Source organism: Crassostrea angulata, chromosome 1 (assembly GCF_025612915.1).
Source record: "Crassostrea angulata isolate pt1a10 chromosome 1, ASM2561291v2, whole genome shotgun sequence".
Classification (NCBI taxonomy): domain Eukaryota; kingdom Metazoa; phylum Mollusca; class Bivalvia; order Ostreida; family Ostreidae; genus Magallana; species Magallana angulata.
Genome location: NC_069111.1, coordinates 6,349,851 through 6,364,992, shown reverse-complemented (window position 1 = coordinate 6,364,992; position 15,142 = coordinate 6,349,851). Strand labels below are relative to the sequence as shown.

General features: G+C 33.6%; 1 protein-coding gene across 2 annotated transcripts in view; it reads left to right on the top strand.

Annotated features, from left to right (window-relative positions):
- LOC128173648 (transmembrane 7 superfamily member 3-like) overlaps positions 1-15,142 on the top strand; it is a 24,817-nt gene extending 9,675 nt beyond the window's left edge. For both annotated transcript variants that reach the window (XM_052839330.1, XM_052839322.1), the window contains exons 4-10: positions 11,008-11,197; positions 12,005-12,088; positions 12,542-12,622; positions 13,013-13,165; positions 13,502-13,599; positions 13,808-13,970; positions 14,112-15,142. In XM_052839330.1, the coding sequence (XP_052695290.1) occupies positions 11,008-11,197; positions 12,005-12,088; positions 12,542-12,622; positions 13,013-13,165; positions 13,502-13,599; positions 13,808-13,970; positions 14,112-14,374 (1,032 nt within the window). In that variant the 3' untranslated portion in view covers positions 14,375-15,142. The remainder of the gene's footprint in view (positions 1-11,007; positions 11,198-12,004; positions 12,089-12,541; positions 12,623-13,012; positions 13,166-13,501; positions 13,600-13,807; positions 13,971-14,111) is intronic.

Below are 15,142 nucleotides of genomic sequence, written 5' to 3'. Positions count from 1 at the left end.
CTTAAATTTTTTTGTTCATGACCCCATTTAGGAGATAAAGGGCCGGCCCCTAAAACACATTTGTAAAGATATCCTAAGAAGGGTTAACATTTCGTGAACACTTGTTGAACAAAATATGTTTATATTTGCAAGACCTTTCATTTGATATCAAGAAAAAGGGGCTGGCCCCTCCAATTAGGGGTCAAGAGGGGTCTTAAATCTTCTTACAAGAACTGTTTACTGAACAATAATTTGTTATTAATTATAGAAGCAAAAATGTTCATTGTACAATTGTTTATCTATACAGTATCATACCTTAGTCATATATTACGTAATTAGGGGTTTCAAGGGGCCAGAAGTTCAAAACTTTGATCATTTTAAAATATCTGAAAAAGCAGAAATATTTTTTAAAAGCAATGTAGAACAAAATAATGTTCTGAACAATATGATACCATAAATGTTGTTATTAGTGGCCCCAGTAAAGAGTTAAAGGGTCGGCCCCTAAAATACAGTTGTTTAGATATCTCGATAACGGTTAACCATTCGTTAACATTTGTAGAACAAAATATGTTTATATTAGCAAGACCTTTTATTTGATATAAAAAAAAAAGGGCTGACCCCTCAAATTACGGACCAGAAGGGCTATTAAGTCTTTTTATAATAACTCTTTTCTGACCAACAATTTGATAAAAGTCATAAAGCAACAAAGGAGCTTTTATTAAGCTTAATTTAAAACTGAAATCCGTTTTAAAATCGGACGATGCATTACAAAATTATTGGGTTTTAAAAATTGAGTTTTCCGGAAATTTTGTTTCCACGTTCTTGGTTAAGAAAATAGTGTTATTTTTAAAGGTTAAATTAACTCATACCTAAAATAATTCGGAAATTGTTAATTCGTACTTGAAGACATTCGGGACTTTTTTTATTAAGTCGTTCTAGAAATTGTAAAGGTTTTTGTTAATTCGTTCTTGAAATCAATCAGACATTGTTAAGTCGTACTAAGAATTATTCGATTTTTTTAAAAAAAAATTTTTATTTTCTTTGTAGTTGGTTTTAGAACACTGCTTCTTACAGGAGCTTCTATCTTTACTCTCGACACCACCGGAAGACCCACTCGTTGCTTTGCAACGAGCTTTGCTCTAGTTCATTATTATTATTCTTCCTCTGACTTTTTTTGTGGCTTATATCTCAAAAACTATCCAACCGATTTCCACGAAATTTTCAGAATTTGTTTGGTATCGTAAATACTCGAGATTATTTAAATTTGAATTTATGACGTCACTTCCGGTTTCAGCAACTGACGATTTTGTAAATTTTTCAGAGTCATTTTGTCCTTGCATCTCCTCCGAAACTAATCAAGATAGAAGCTTGAAATTTTCAGGGATTGTAGATAAATGTATGTAGATGTACCCCATTGCCTTCACTTATGAAAATTGTGCAATGCTGTGAAGCTCGCCTGAACCTGAAAATAAGCACCAAATTTTTCTACTACATTTTTGAACATTTTCTGAAATATCTTTTGATGTATACATATTTTGTTAAATAATGTAATGCAAAGGATGTTTATTTTTGCAAGACCTTTAATTTGATATCAAGAAAAAGGGGCTGGCCCCTCAAATTAGGGTCCAAGAGGGCTCTATAGTCTTCTTACAATAACCTTTTACTGAACAATATTTTGTTATCAATCATAGAAGCAAAAATGTTCATTGTACAACTGTTTATCTATACAGTACCATAGCTAAGTCATATATTACGCAATTAGGGGTTTCAGGGGGCCAGAAGTTCAAAACTTTGATCATTTATATCGGAAAAAGGACAACAATTTTGAAAAGCAATGTAGAACAAAAGTTGCTTAAAATAATGTTCTGTACAATATACAACCTTAATTTTATTTGTTGATGGCCCCATAAAGGAGTTTAAGGGTCGGCCCCTAAAACACATTTGTACAGATATCTCGCGAACTGTTAACACTTTGTGAACACTTGGTGAACAAAATATGTTTATATTTGCAAGACCTTTAATTTGATATCAAGAAAACGGGGCTAGCCCCTCAAATTAGGGACCAAGAGGGCTCTAAAATCTTCTTACAATAACTCTTTAATGAACAAAAATTTGTTATTAATTATAGAAGCAAAAATGTTCACTGTACAGCTGTTTATCTTTACAGTGCCATAGCTAAGTCATAAATTACGTAATTAGGGGTTTCAAGGGCCGAGAAGTTCAAAACTTTCATCATTAATATCTGAAAAAGAAGAAATATTTTGAAAAGCAATGTAGAACACAAAATGTTAAGAATAATGTTCTTAAAAATATGGCCACTAAAAATTTTTGTTGGTGTTGGTGGCCCCGATAAGGAGTTGAAGGGTCGGCCCCTAAAACACAGCTGTTCAGATATCTCGAAAACGTTTTACAATTCATGAATACATGTGAACAAAATATGTTTACATTTGCGAGACCTTTTATTTGATATAAAGAAAAAAGGGCTGGACCCAGTAAATAGGGGCTAAAAGGGCTAGTAAATCTTTTTATGATATTTTTTTTCTAAGCGATAATTTGATATTTTTTATTTAGCAAAATCAGAGAACTTTAAATCTTAATCTAATGCTGAAATTCGTTTTAAAATAGGACCATGCACTACAGAGAAATTGGGGTTTAAAATTTAATTTTTCCGGAAATTTTGACTCCGCGTTCTTGGTTTTAAAAAAGCGTGAAGTTAAATGTAAAATTAATTCGTACCAAAAATAATCGTGTCAAGTCGTACATGAACACATTCGGGTTTATTTTGTTAAGACATTCTTGAAATCGGAAAGGTTTTTGCTAAGTTGTACTAAAAATCATTCGGATTTTGTTAAGTCGTACCAAGAATTATTCGATTTTTTTCTTATTGTTTTAGTTACTCTTGTTCTTGGCTTAAGAACTCTGCTTCTTACAGGTACTTCAAGCTTTTCTCTCGACATTAACGGAAGACCCACTCGTTGCTTTGCAACGAGCTTTGCTCTAGTTATTTTTTTTTTTCTTACGCTTTTTTGTACAAGCGATTTTTTGAAAACGACTTGACCGATTTTCGTGAAAATTTCAGATCTTGTAGATATTGATAAAAACCTTATATAAAATTTTTTATTTTAATGACGTCATTTCCGTTCGGGAGATATTGACGTTTTAGTGATTTTTAGAGGGTCATTTTGTCCTGCTTTCTCCTCCTAAACGAAAAAAGATATTGAATTTAAATTTTCAGGGATTGTAGACAAAAGATTGTAGATGTGTTTAAAGGCATTTGTGGTTGTCTGGCTTCAAAGGCGTCGAAGCTCGCCTGGACCTGAAAATCGAGTTTAAAAAAACGACGTAATTTTTAATGGTTTTCGTTCTTTATCTCCTTTCCTGAAAATATTTTACAATAACATATAGAGCAAATAAAATTTATATTTACAGGATCTTCCGTTTGATAACAAGAAAAAGGGGCTGGTCCCTTAAATAAGGGGCCAAAAGGGCTCTAAAGTCTTTCTCCCATAGCACTTTACTGAGAAATATTTTGTAATATGTTTAAGAAGCAAAAATGTTCATCTTTTACTAATAAAACTATACATTATAAATTTTTTATTATGCGTTACGTAATTAGGGGTTTTTAGGGGCCAAAAATCCAAAACTTCGATCGAATATATCTCAAAAAGGACAAATATTTTGAAAAGCAATATAGAATAAAAGATGCTTAGAATGATGTTTTAAACAATATTCAATCATAAAATTTTCGTTATTTGGCCCAAATAAGGAGATTAGGGGTCGGCCCCTAAAATGTCCTTTCCCAGATAGCTCTTAAACGGCAAAGAATTTCTAAACACTTGTTGAACAAAATATGTTTAATATCAAAAGAACTTTCGTATGATGCCAAGAAAAAGGGGCTGGTCCCTTAAATAAGGGGCCAAAAGGGCTCTAAAGTCTTTCTCTCATAGCACTTTACTGAGAAATATTTTGTAATATGTTTAAGAAGCAAAAATGTTCATCTTTTACTAATAAAACTATACATTATAAATTTTTTATTATGCGTTACGTAATTAGGGGTTTTTAGGGGCCAAAAATCCAAAACTTCGATCGAATATATCTCAAAAAGGACAAATATTTTGAAAAGCAATATAGAATAAAAGATGCTTAGAATGATGTTTTAAACAATATTCAATCATAAAATTTTCGTTATCTGGCCCCAATAAGGAGATTAGGGGTCGGCCCCTAGAACGTCATATCCCAGATAGCTCAAAAACGGCAAAGAATTTCTAAACACTTGTTGAACAAAATATGTTTAATATCAAAAGAACTGTCGTATGATGCCAAGAAAAGGGGCGTGCCCTTCAATTTAGGGACCAAAAGGGCTCTAAAGTCTTTCTTCCATAGCACTTTACTGAAAAATGTTTTGTCATATGTTTAGGAAGCAAAAATGTTCATCTCACATTTATTTAACAACATATTATAATTATTTTATCATGTGTTCCGTATTAAGGGGTTTTAATGGGTTTTAAGGGGCCAGAAGTACCAAACTTTGATAACATACCTCAAACAGAACAAATATTTTAAAAAACATTATTTGGAAAATCAATATAGAATAAAATGCTGAGAATGATGTTCCTAATTAAATTCAACCATCAATTTTTTTTTTGTTGCCCCAATAAGGAGATAAAGGGTCAAATATCAAAGTCAAGGTCATATTACCTTCAAAAAATCGCACGGAAGACCTCCTCGTTGCTCGCAACGAGATCGTGTCTAGTTATTCTTTTTTTTCTTTTTCTGACTTTTTTGGAGCGTTATTTCTCAAAAACTATTCAACCGATTTGCACGAAATTTTCAGGACTGATTAAGCATCATCGGCGCTACATGTTATTAAATTTTCAAATGATGACCTCACTTCCGGTTTCAGATATTGACGATCTTGTAAATTTTTAAGGGTCATTTTGTCCACGCATCTCCTCCGAAACTAATCAAGATAGAAGCTTGAAATTTTTCCAGGATTGTAGATTAAAGTCTGAAGTTGTACCTCCCTGCTTTCAATTATTAAATTTGCGCAAGGCCTCGAAGCTCGCCTGAACCTGAAAATTAGGACCAAATTTTTTCACGAAATTTTCAAACATTTTCTCTAATATCTTTTGATGTATAAATATTTTGTTAAAACATGTTATACAAAAGTTGTTTTAATTTCCACGGGCTTTCAATTGATATCAAGAAAAAAGGGCTGGCCCCTCAAATTAGGGGCCAAAGGGGCTCTAAAGTCTTTTTGCAATTACTCTATACTGAACAATAATTTGTTATCAATTATAGAAGCAAAAATGTTTATTGTACAGCTGTTTATCTATACATTACCACACCTTAATCATATGTTACGCAATTAGGGGTTTCAAGGGGCCAGAAGTTCAAAACTTTGATCATTCATATCTAGAAAAGGAGAAATATTTTGAAAAGCATTGTAGAACAAAAAATGCTCAAAATGATGTTCTCAACAATATGCTACCTAAAAAAATTTGTTGGTGGCCCCAGTAAGGAGTTTAAGGGTCGGCCCTTAAAACACATTAGTTCAGATATCTCTAGAACGGTCAACAATTCGTGAACACTTGTTCAACAAAATATGTTTATATTTGCGAGGTCTTTCATTTGATATCATGAAAAAAGGGCTGGCCCCTTAAATTAGGGGCCAAGAGGGCTCTTAAGTCTATCAATAATAACTTTTTACTGAAAAATAATTTGTTTTATATTATAGAAGCAAAAATATTCTTTGTACACCTATTTATCTATACAGTACCATACCTAAGTCATATGTTACGTAATTAGGGGTTTCAAGGGACCAGAAGTCCAAAACTCTGATCACTAATAGCTAGAAAAGGAGAAATATTTTGAAAAGCATTGTAGAAGAAAAGTTGCTCAAAATAATGTTTTTAATAATATAATACCTAAACCTTTTTTGTTGGTGGCCCCATTAAGGAGTTTAAGGGTCGGCCCCTAAAACACAAATGTTCAGATATCTCTAGAACGGTTAACAATTCGTGAACAGTTGTTGAACAAAATATGTTTATATTTGCAAGACCTTTCATGTGTTATCAAGAAAAAGGGGTTGGCCCCTCAAATAAGGGGCCAGAAGGGCTACAAAGTCTTTTAAAAATAACTATTTACTGAAAAATAATTTGTTATATATTATTGAAGCAAAAATGTTAAACTTATTAAGCTTAATTTAAATCTGAAATCCGTTTTAAAATTGGACGATGCATTACAAAGATATAGGGGTTTAAAAATTGATTTTTCCGGAAATTTTGATTCCACATTCTTGGTTAAGAAAATAGTATTATGTTCAAAGTTAAATTAACTCGTACATAGAATGATTCGATATTTGTTAAGTCGTTCTTAAACATATTCGGATTTTTTTTGTCAAGTCGTTCTTGAAATCGTTAAGGATTTTGTTAATTCGTACTTAAAGTCATTCGGATTTTGTTAAGTCGTTCCAAGAATTATTCGATTTTTTATATCTTTTTGTTTTAAAACTCCTAGTATTGGTTTTAGAGCTCTGCATCTAGCTTTTCTTTCGACATTAATGGAAGACCCACTCGTTGCTTTGCAACGAGCTTTGCTCTAGTTCTTTTTCTTCTAGACTTTTCTTTAAACTGTAATATCTCGCTTGTTTGTCATTAGATTTTATTCAAATTTTCAGGGTTTATTGGAAATGACAATAGCTTACTATATCACAAAATATTTCGCAATCGCTACTTCCGGTTTTGAGTTATTCCCCTTTGAATATTTTTTTAGTGGGTCTCGTGTACCTGCAAAGGCTCCGAGTTGATCCGTAGCAAGTAGTTTTAATTTACAAATCTTTAAAGTAGACATCTTGAACGTTGTCCTCCTAGTTCTTCATGTTTGATTAACCCACGTTTACTTCTTAAAAAATTACATCGAAATTTATGTTTCAAAAAATGTTAAATTTTGCTTATATCTTTGCTCAATAACTTTTTAGTTGTAATTTTTTTCAAAACAAATAAAGAACAAAAGTTGTGCAGAATATTAAGAGCTTTCATTTGATACCATAAAAAAGGGGCTAGCCCCTAAAATGAGGGGTCTAGATTCCTTAAAAGTCTTTGCTTCATAACTCTAAAACGGTAAATTTTTCGATATCGGCGTCGCTGCAAAAAATGTTGTTTGTGACTTAATTGATCTGATAAAACTGTTTTTGTGTTCGGGTATTGCATAATATGAGGGTAAAAAGTAATACGTGTTAACTCTCCCTCGCCCGCGGCCGAGAAAATCGGTCACCATGGTCGCGGCTGGGCTACCTAGCGGTCAGCGGTTATCTAATACACGAGAGTGTGTCTCTCATATCAATCTAATTAAAATTAGATGTTTGATCCGCTCGCTTATTGTCTCTCATATATGAGTTTATTTAGCCGCAAACTCAAGAATTGTTTTAGTTTTGATTACACATAAAAGTTTATGGACTAAACGATTAGGTGTCAATTAAGAAATTGTTCAGTTAATTAATAAAAGCAATGTCATTCTCAATCTAAAGCAATATGTGACATATATCAATTGTGGGTTTCAAGTTTAAAATAAAGAAATTCTATTTGATAGAATATGGTCATTATACTGCAAACTTCTCAAATCTTCCTGGGTTCTGAGCTGTGCGTGTCTGTGCGTTGTACCTTTACGTAATCTATCCTTCGTCCACGGCCGAGGTAATCAGCCACGGCTGCACTAGCTAGCGATAAGCTGTTATCTAATACATAAGATTCGCACACCGCGACGCACACTTGATGAATATGAACGTGTTTGAGTTTATATAAGCGTAAATACAAGAACTGTTTTATTTATGTTATAAAAGTTTGTCCATCTTGTATTCATTTTATTAAAAATTTGAGAGTAAGTGAATATCAATGAACGATATTATTCCAAATCGGAAACATCGTCAGACATAAATTAATCGTTGGTTTGTATATCTAAAAAAATTTAACCCCCCACCCCCCCCCCCCCCACACACAAATATTAAATGATGATCATCCCTCGCACTTGGCCGAGGAGATCCAGAGCGAGTGGACAATGATCCGCGGTCGGCTCGTGTTATTCTATATGTACCTTATCACGCGTTCATGTTTCATATTTTGCACGGACAGAACTATATTTTATTATGTTTTCAACTATTATAGGTTTAAGGGGAAAAGATAAATTTATTTTACTTGTACAGTTGATTAAGCATTGATTTAATTATACGATAGCGTACAAGGTAGTTTAAAAATCAAATCAAATCAAATTATAATCAAAGTCCCATGTTACATGTTTGCGGTAGGTGCTAGCACGATAAAAGAATGTCCTGAATTGTCCTGAATTGAGGCATTTGATGATTATTTTAAAGAATATTCACATGAGTTTTAAACAAATTAAGATTAGATTCTATCGGCTACATATTAATCACTCTGTAGTTTTTTCTACATGGTTGTTCGTTTGCTGCGCCCCCCCCCCCCCCCCTCCTCCCGCCCCGCTGACAAGTGCTCGCGCTGGATTTTTTTTAAGTTGGCGAAAAGATATCCAGATCTGTCGAAAATCATTTTTGGTGACTTCTCCTTATGTGTAACATTTTCTCCTCAACCGTGAACGTGTTTCATTTTCCCACCCGTGTGTTTATTCGGTCAGTCTGTGTTAATTCAATCGCCACGTGCGACCGAAAATCTTGTGTCGCTTCTCAGAACATATGTAATTGAGTAACAGTTGGAAGGGTGCTTTTATAAACAATAAGACTATTATTCGAAGTCAATCATCTTCACATTGAAGATGTGAAATCGTAACCTGAGAATGTGGCTAATAAATTAACCTGTTAAACACGCTAAACTTCTATAGTTATGAACAGAATAATTCTTAATGTATTATAATTAAAAGTTTGAAGTCAAAGGAAATTTTGTTCTTGGGAAATACGACTACATTATGCAATGCAGTCGATCGCCATAGAATTCATCAAAGTACTGCAAGTGTCGACAGATTTCCTATTTCTTTGAAAGACCATGATAATTCACTTGACTTGCAGACTATAATATAGCGACATATCTGCCTCCCAAAAATATATGCGCTTCTCAAAGTTACACTTAAGTAAGGTAGATGTGCGTTATTGGGGATTTTATTTATTGCTAATTGTATGAAAATTGATAAAAAAAAACTTTAAATTGAGGTTGTGTATCATGAGGTTGTTATGCAACTTAATTTACTTACAAGGTTAGCTACAGCCAGTGGAATACTAATTTTAGCTGAACAATGAATATCCGATGTACATACAATGTATGACTGCACATACGGATTACGGACCGTGGGCAGATGATACCCATGAAAGTCCTTTAATACATCAATGCACAGTTTGATCTAAAAACTAACCAGTTTCATAACTTCTTCGAATTTCTCTAACACGGACTGTCTAATTCCTTCCCAGAATTCCAATTTACGCAAGCGCAATTGAAGTTTTTTTTCAATCTAATTAGTCAACCCACTGACATAAAAATAAGGATTTTTCATATATATGATTACATTGTCGAGAAAAGTAATATTCATTTCTGTAAATAAGGTTATTTAATTCACGTTACATAGCGGTGTCTCTATGAAACAGCACCATCTGGTGTAAAATTTAGATGCTCGCTTTTGCATAAATTCTCCCGCTTATCTTTTTTTTTTTAGCTGATTATATATTATTTTGAATGTCCAAGTCTACTCGTATCATTAAATAATATCAGACGACACACATTTCCCTGTAGAAAAGTTCAGAAAAGCCATCAATTTTGACTTAATACTAAATTTTGTCGGCACGTAATAATTCTAAACTTGCACATAGTCTTCAGAAATTTAGAAAGATTTAAATAAAGAAGTTATCCCATAGAAAAGGTTACGTGTTTTGTAGGCGGGTTCAGTTTTTAAAAAAAATACAATTCCTGACATGAATCATGAGTACATACTGTTTATAACAATGCTTGCTACCCTTTGAAAATTTAACTCGCCATTAGACATCTCATTTTTTGAAGAATTTTTGAAACGATTACACAAACTGTGTTCGACAAATAGTTTTTCTTAAACATTTTCTTCCTTTCTTTTTCAAAACACGTTTTATATAGAGGCTTTCAATCACAACACGTTTTTATAACAAAAGCAGAACTGAAAGTTTAGTCATTATAATCGTTTGACACCATATCACATATATTTTCAACCCGCAGCAACAACGGAAGACCTACTCGTGGCTTTGCCACGAGCTCTGCTCTAGTTCTTGTTATTATTTTATTATAATACTATAATTTTCGAAAGGTTAATCAAACACAGAAAATGCAATATTATGGCTAGTATTTGATACAATTGTTATTTATTGTCATATCCCATGTTAAGCCTTTTAGGTATGAAATGGATTTGTTGACAAAGTTTTAAGCAACACATTTAATTTATACTTAAACATACATATACGAGTATCCATTCATGAAAGCCTTCATTATATACAAAAGAAATATTGATATTTCTTTTGCATATAATGTAGGCTTTCATGATCAAAAATTTAGAAGTACAAGTACATAATTTTATGAAACTGTAAGAAGTATCTCCCTTCAATTTGAAAATGAATATTTTATATTATGTGGAGAATTTAATCTTGCATTGAACCCTTGCAGGATACTATAATAACTGTGGTGTTAATAAATCAAAGGCGCAAAGTAAAGTACTGGAAATAATGGAGGACTTATGCCTCTTGATTATTATAGAGTCCTAAATCCTGAAAAAAGCTTATACATGGCAGAAAAAAGTCTTCTAAAACAGTTTGGACACAATTATTTTTTCATTTCTGACAGCTTTAACAAATCTTGTGGAAAACTGCATTGTTAAACCTGGATACAAGTCTGACAAAGACATGTGCATAAAATTTATAATTACTTGACTTTTTAATGTAATTTAGTATTAGTATGTATTAAAGAAAAACAAATGAATTTTATTAAAAAAAAGTACCAGTACATAACTGTATAATGTTACAGTAATCAATGTTTACATTGGTGTTAATAGGTTTCATCAATGACAAATAGAGACATTTCTCAAAAACCTGAATTCCTGATGGCAGCATACCCAGGAACAGGAGTGGTTTATACGATGGTTGTTACGGCAAAGACCCCTACAGGGGTTACCACGGCAGCCTACTTTCCCAAGGTCACTTACAGCTGTGATTTACAGCAGAGGGATGGCTGTACAATGTATGGTAAGTGATTTACAGCAGAGGAATGGCTGTACAGTGTATGGTGAGTGATTTACAGCAGAGGGATGGCTGTACAATGTATGGTGAGTGATTTACAGCAGAGGAATGGCTGTACAATGTATGGTGAGTGATTTACAGCAGAGGGATGGCTGTACAATGTATGGTGAGTGATTTACAGCAGAGGGATGGCTGTACAATGTATGGTGAGTGATTTACAGCATAGGCATGGCTGTACAATGTATGGTGAGTGATTTACAGCAGAGGGATGGCTGTACAATGTATGGTGAGTGATTTACAGCATAGGCAGGGCTGTACAAAGTATGGTGAGTGATTTACAGCAGTGAGATTTACAGCAGAGATACGATTTGAGCTCAAAATTTTATTATTTGTTATGTTTTATGTTTGAAATATTTAACTTGTGCTTTTTGAATGATTGACCAAAATTTGAATGTTAGAAGTCAAGATACAGTGAGATTCAGAGGCAAGAAATCATTGTTATGTAAGCAAAGGTCGAATCTTATTTTCGTTTATAAATCCAATACATATCCAAACAATAACAAGACTCAAGCTTTGTTTACAACATAAAGAATTTAAAACTCTGTATCTTGCTCTTAACTCAATAATGACTTTCAAATTTTGGCAAAGCATTAAAGATACCCATATTGATCATTTTAGATATAATGAATTGGAAAAAAAAATTGAAGATTTTGATCTTGAATCATGTCTAGGTCCCTTTAAATAGCATTTGGCAAGATTTACATGTAGTAAAATTGAATTGACATGTCGAGATCATTTTGATGTTTTGTACAGGGGCAGCATGGCTAGGACTTTGTTGTGTACTAGGCGTTGTTGGAGTTTTCCTCAGTATTTTGGGACACAGATTCTTTAAGACAGGTAAGTTTTTAAACTTTTGAAAAAACTTGAATATAACTCTGTGTTAAGGTACCTCACTACACCTACACTTATATTTTTTAAGACAGTACGTCACAAGATGGCGATTTAAATGTTTTGTTAAACTGTTTATATTGTTCGATTGGGTTGTATGTCGTCGTATCTGAGTGGTTAAAATATTGGGCTTCTGAACGCAGATCACGAGTTTGAATTCACCAGGAGCTTTTGTTCATGTTAACTGAATTAAATTTTTTGAAAATGTAATTTTTCATCCAAAATTGCACATTATTTTGCCTATTATACTTAAATACTACTTAACCATTATGATATCTATCAAAATCAAGTAATTTTCTGCTGATTTGAGAAAATATTTCTACGGTGTAGTAAGCCACCTTAACAGGTGCATGTACCTGTACATATTATGGTCCCCTAATTTACTCATGGTTTATCTTTCAGGTCTCTTTCTTTGTGCCTTTTTGGGATTCAGCATTATTTACTACAGTGTGTTGTCTCTATATTCAACCCAAAACTATATAGGTATGACATGGACATTCACACCTATCAAATTAATTTTATTAAAGTGATGTATTTTGTAAAATGATAAATCAAACATTATGAAACTAGGGTAGGGTCAAAATTCATCTTTACCAGGCAATACCAGCTAGGCATGTGCATTCTAGTCTAATTTTGTAAATGTCTATAAGGATTGCTAAGAGTTATATAATTATATAAAAGTGTACAAAAGAGCCAGATTTATTACTTAATTTATTAATTCATCAATCTGTATTAATAAAATATTCAAGAGAAAAAGATTTGTGCCTGGTTCTAAAAAAATGCAACAAGCTCAGTCTACCTAAACAAACTAAGAGCCTTGTACATGTGTTGAGTTATCTTTCATCTTAGTGTTGATGTTGTCTTTGTTTCCAGTACTACTGTCAGTGACCGTGATTCTGAGTGTGGTTTCTGCCACCCTGTGGGTGGTGATGTACGAGTTCCTTGGGGTGGCCACTATCTCAGTACTGCTCAGCGGTCTCCTAGCAGGCTACCTCTTCTCCAGTATTGTTTTCTATACGCCCTTTGGTAAGTTAAAATGTACAATTTTCAAAGCACATGTACAAAGTACAAAAACTCTCTTTACTTCGTTTGATCAATTTTACATATATTATTGATGTGTATATATCACTTCGGTTTTGATTTTTTGAACTTGTGCACAAAATATCAGCTCTTAAACTGTCTAGATTTAATCATTTTTTTGGGGGGGGGGGGGGGGAAATATTGCAAATAGAGTACCCAATTTTTCTGGATAGGTAGTGGTTATCAATTCAAGGGCGACAAATGGATTATGGATACTGTTCACAAAAAAAAAAAAAAACGTTTGCTTTCACATTGATAGCTTTTCTCTTGTTTTTGTCAAAGGAAATCTTTCATACTGGAACAGACCATTTAATTATGCCATGGCCTTCACATGTGGAGTCTTAGCCATCCCTGTTTTTATCCTTGCTTATACCAAAACGGTAATTAACAGACAAACTTTCTCTCTCTTTTTTTTTCTTTCTTCACTCACACATACGTACCATAACGATTGAAAAATTCAATTTTTCTTTCAATTGTTTCGTTCTTTTGTAAGCTTTCTTCAACATTAAGTTCAAATATGCATTAATTAAATTGCAACAGACAATGCATTTACCAGTGTCAGTATTTTCTGCCTCTTGAATATTTCAGCTCAACATCCTGTCCTGTTCCTTCGTTGGGACGTACCTGATAGTTCTAGTCCCAGATATGTTTCTAAGCAGTGGGATGAAGTATGTTGTATTGACCTCCATCAGACATTCCACAGACGTTGGCTATGTCAACGTCCTCAATACAGCACCTTTTACCATTAAAGGTAATCATCTACACACTGAATATGGTTAACTACCGGGTAACTTCTAAGGGTACTGTGTGACAAAGTCTTCAGTCATTTGATTTTATCTTCTATCTGAGTTGAATGGCTGTGTCAGTATCAGTGTTGTATTCTCTGTTTCAGAGATCATTCTGACAGGTGTCTGGTTTCTGCTGTTTCTTCTGGGAGCCTTTATCCAGTTTTATCGGGACTGGGGTCGCCAAGATTTCCCTAGCAGTAGAAGGAGATGTGGGAGGAGGGTAGAACCAGAAAATGACAGGGTACCAGCCCGGTACAGTGTGGATCCTGAAGAGGACTCAGGGGAGGATCCAGATGAGCGGTCTCCACTCCTCAGACACACAGTGAACGGCCATCACAGAGACAGAGCGCTGATTCCTCCATCATGAGTCGGTGTCAGACTGTCAGTGTGATCAAGGGACATCATTCTCCTGCATCGCCATGTATTCTTTCTATAGGTCACCTCAGGCACTTAACATAGGAACTTGCTTAACATTTGTAATGGAATGTCATGCCAGTTTTCACAAATGCTTCCAGGTATCTACATGTTACAAATACAATGATCAATGAATACAATCGATGAATTTGCAGGTCTGTGTCTCAGGATGGCCTTAGATAAGCGACCAATTACTTGTTTTCTACTCCTACTTTACCTCATAGCGGTGGGACCAAATCTACTTAATTGATACATGGATGATGCATTGATAAAGAGATTTGATTTTTAGTCTTGATCCTCTTTAAGACATACTATATGCATTAGATATGAAATCCATAACCATTGGCTTTGAGTATATGCATCTCTACACAAATGTATCTTGCATCAAATGCCAAAACATGCAATATAAATGTCCTACAGTTGGCTGTGTATTCTATGCAGCAATTTTTAGCAGAACACATCACATCTCCCAATCAATCAAGTACTGTTGATTTTTATTTTATGAGAGTACTTAATTCAGTCGTTTTCCATCAAATCGCGAGAACATAAAATTGCGAATGCCAAATTTTTATCATAGTTTCATGTAGTTAACATATGCCCGAAAAATAAAAGCGAGATTTTAAAATTCTTGAGATATGCCTCTCACAATTTTTCGTGGATATTAATTCTTCACACTTATTAGGAATCTACAGTACATCCCCATATGTCAGTCATGTATTTG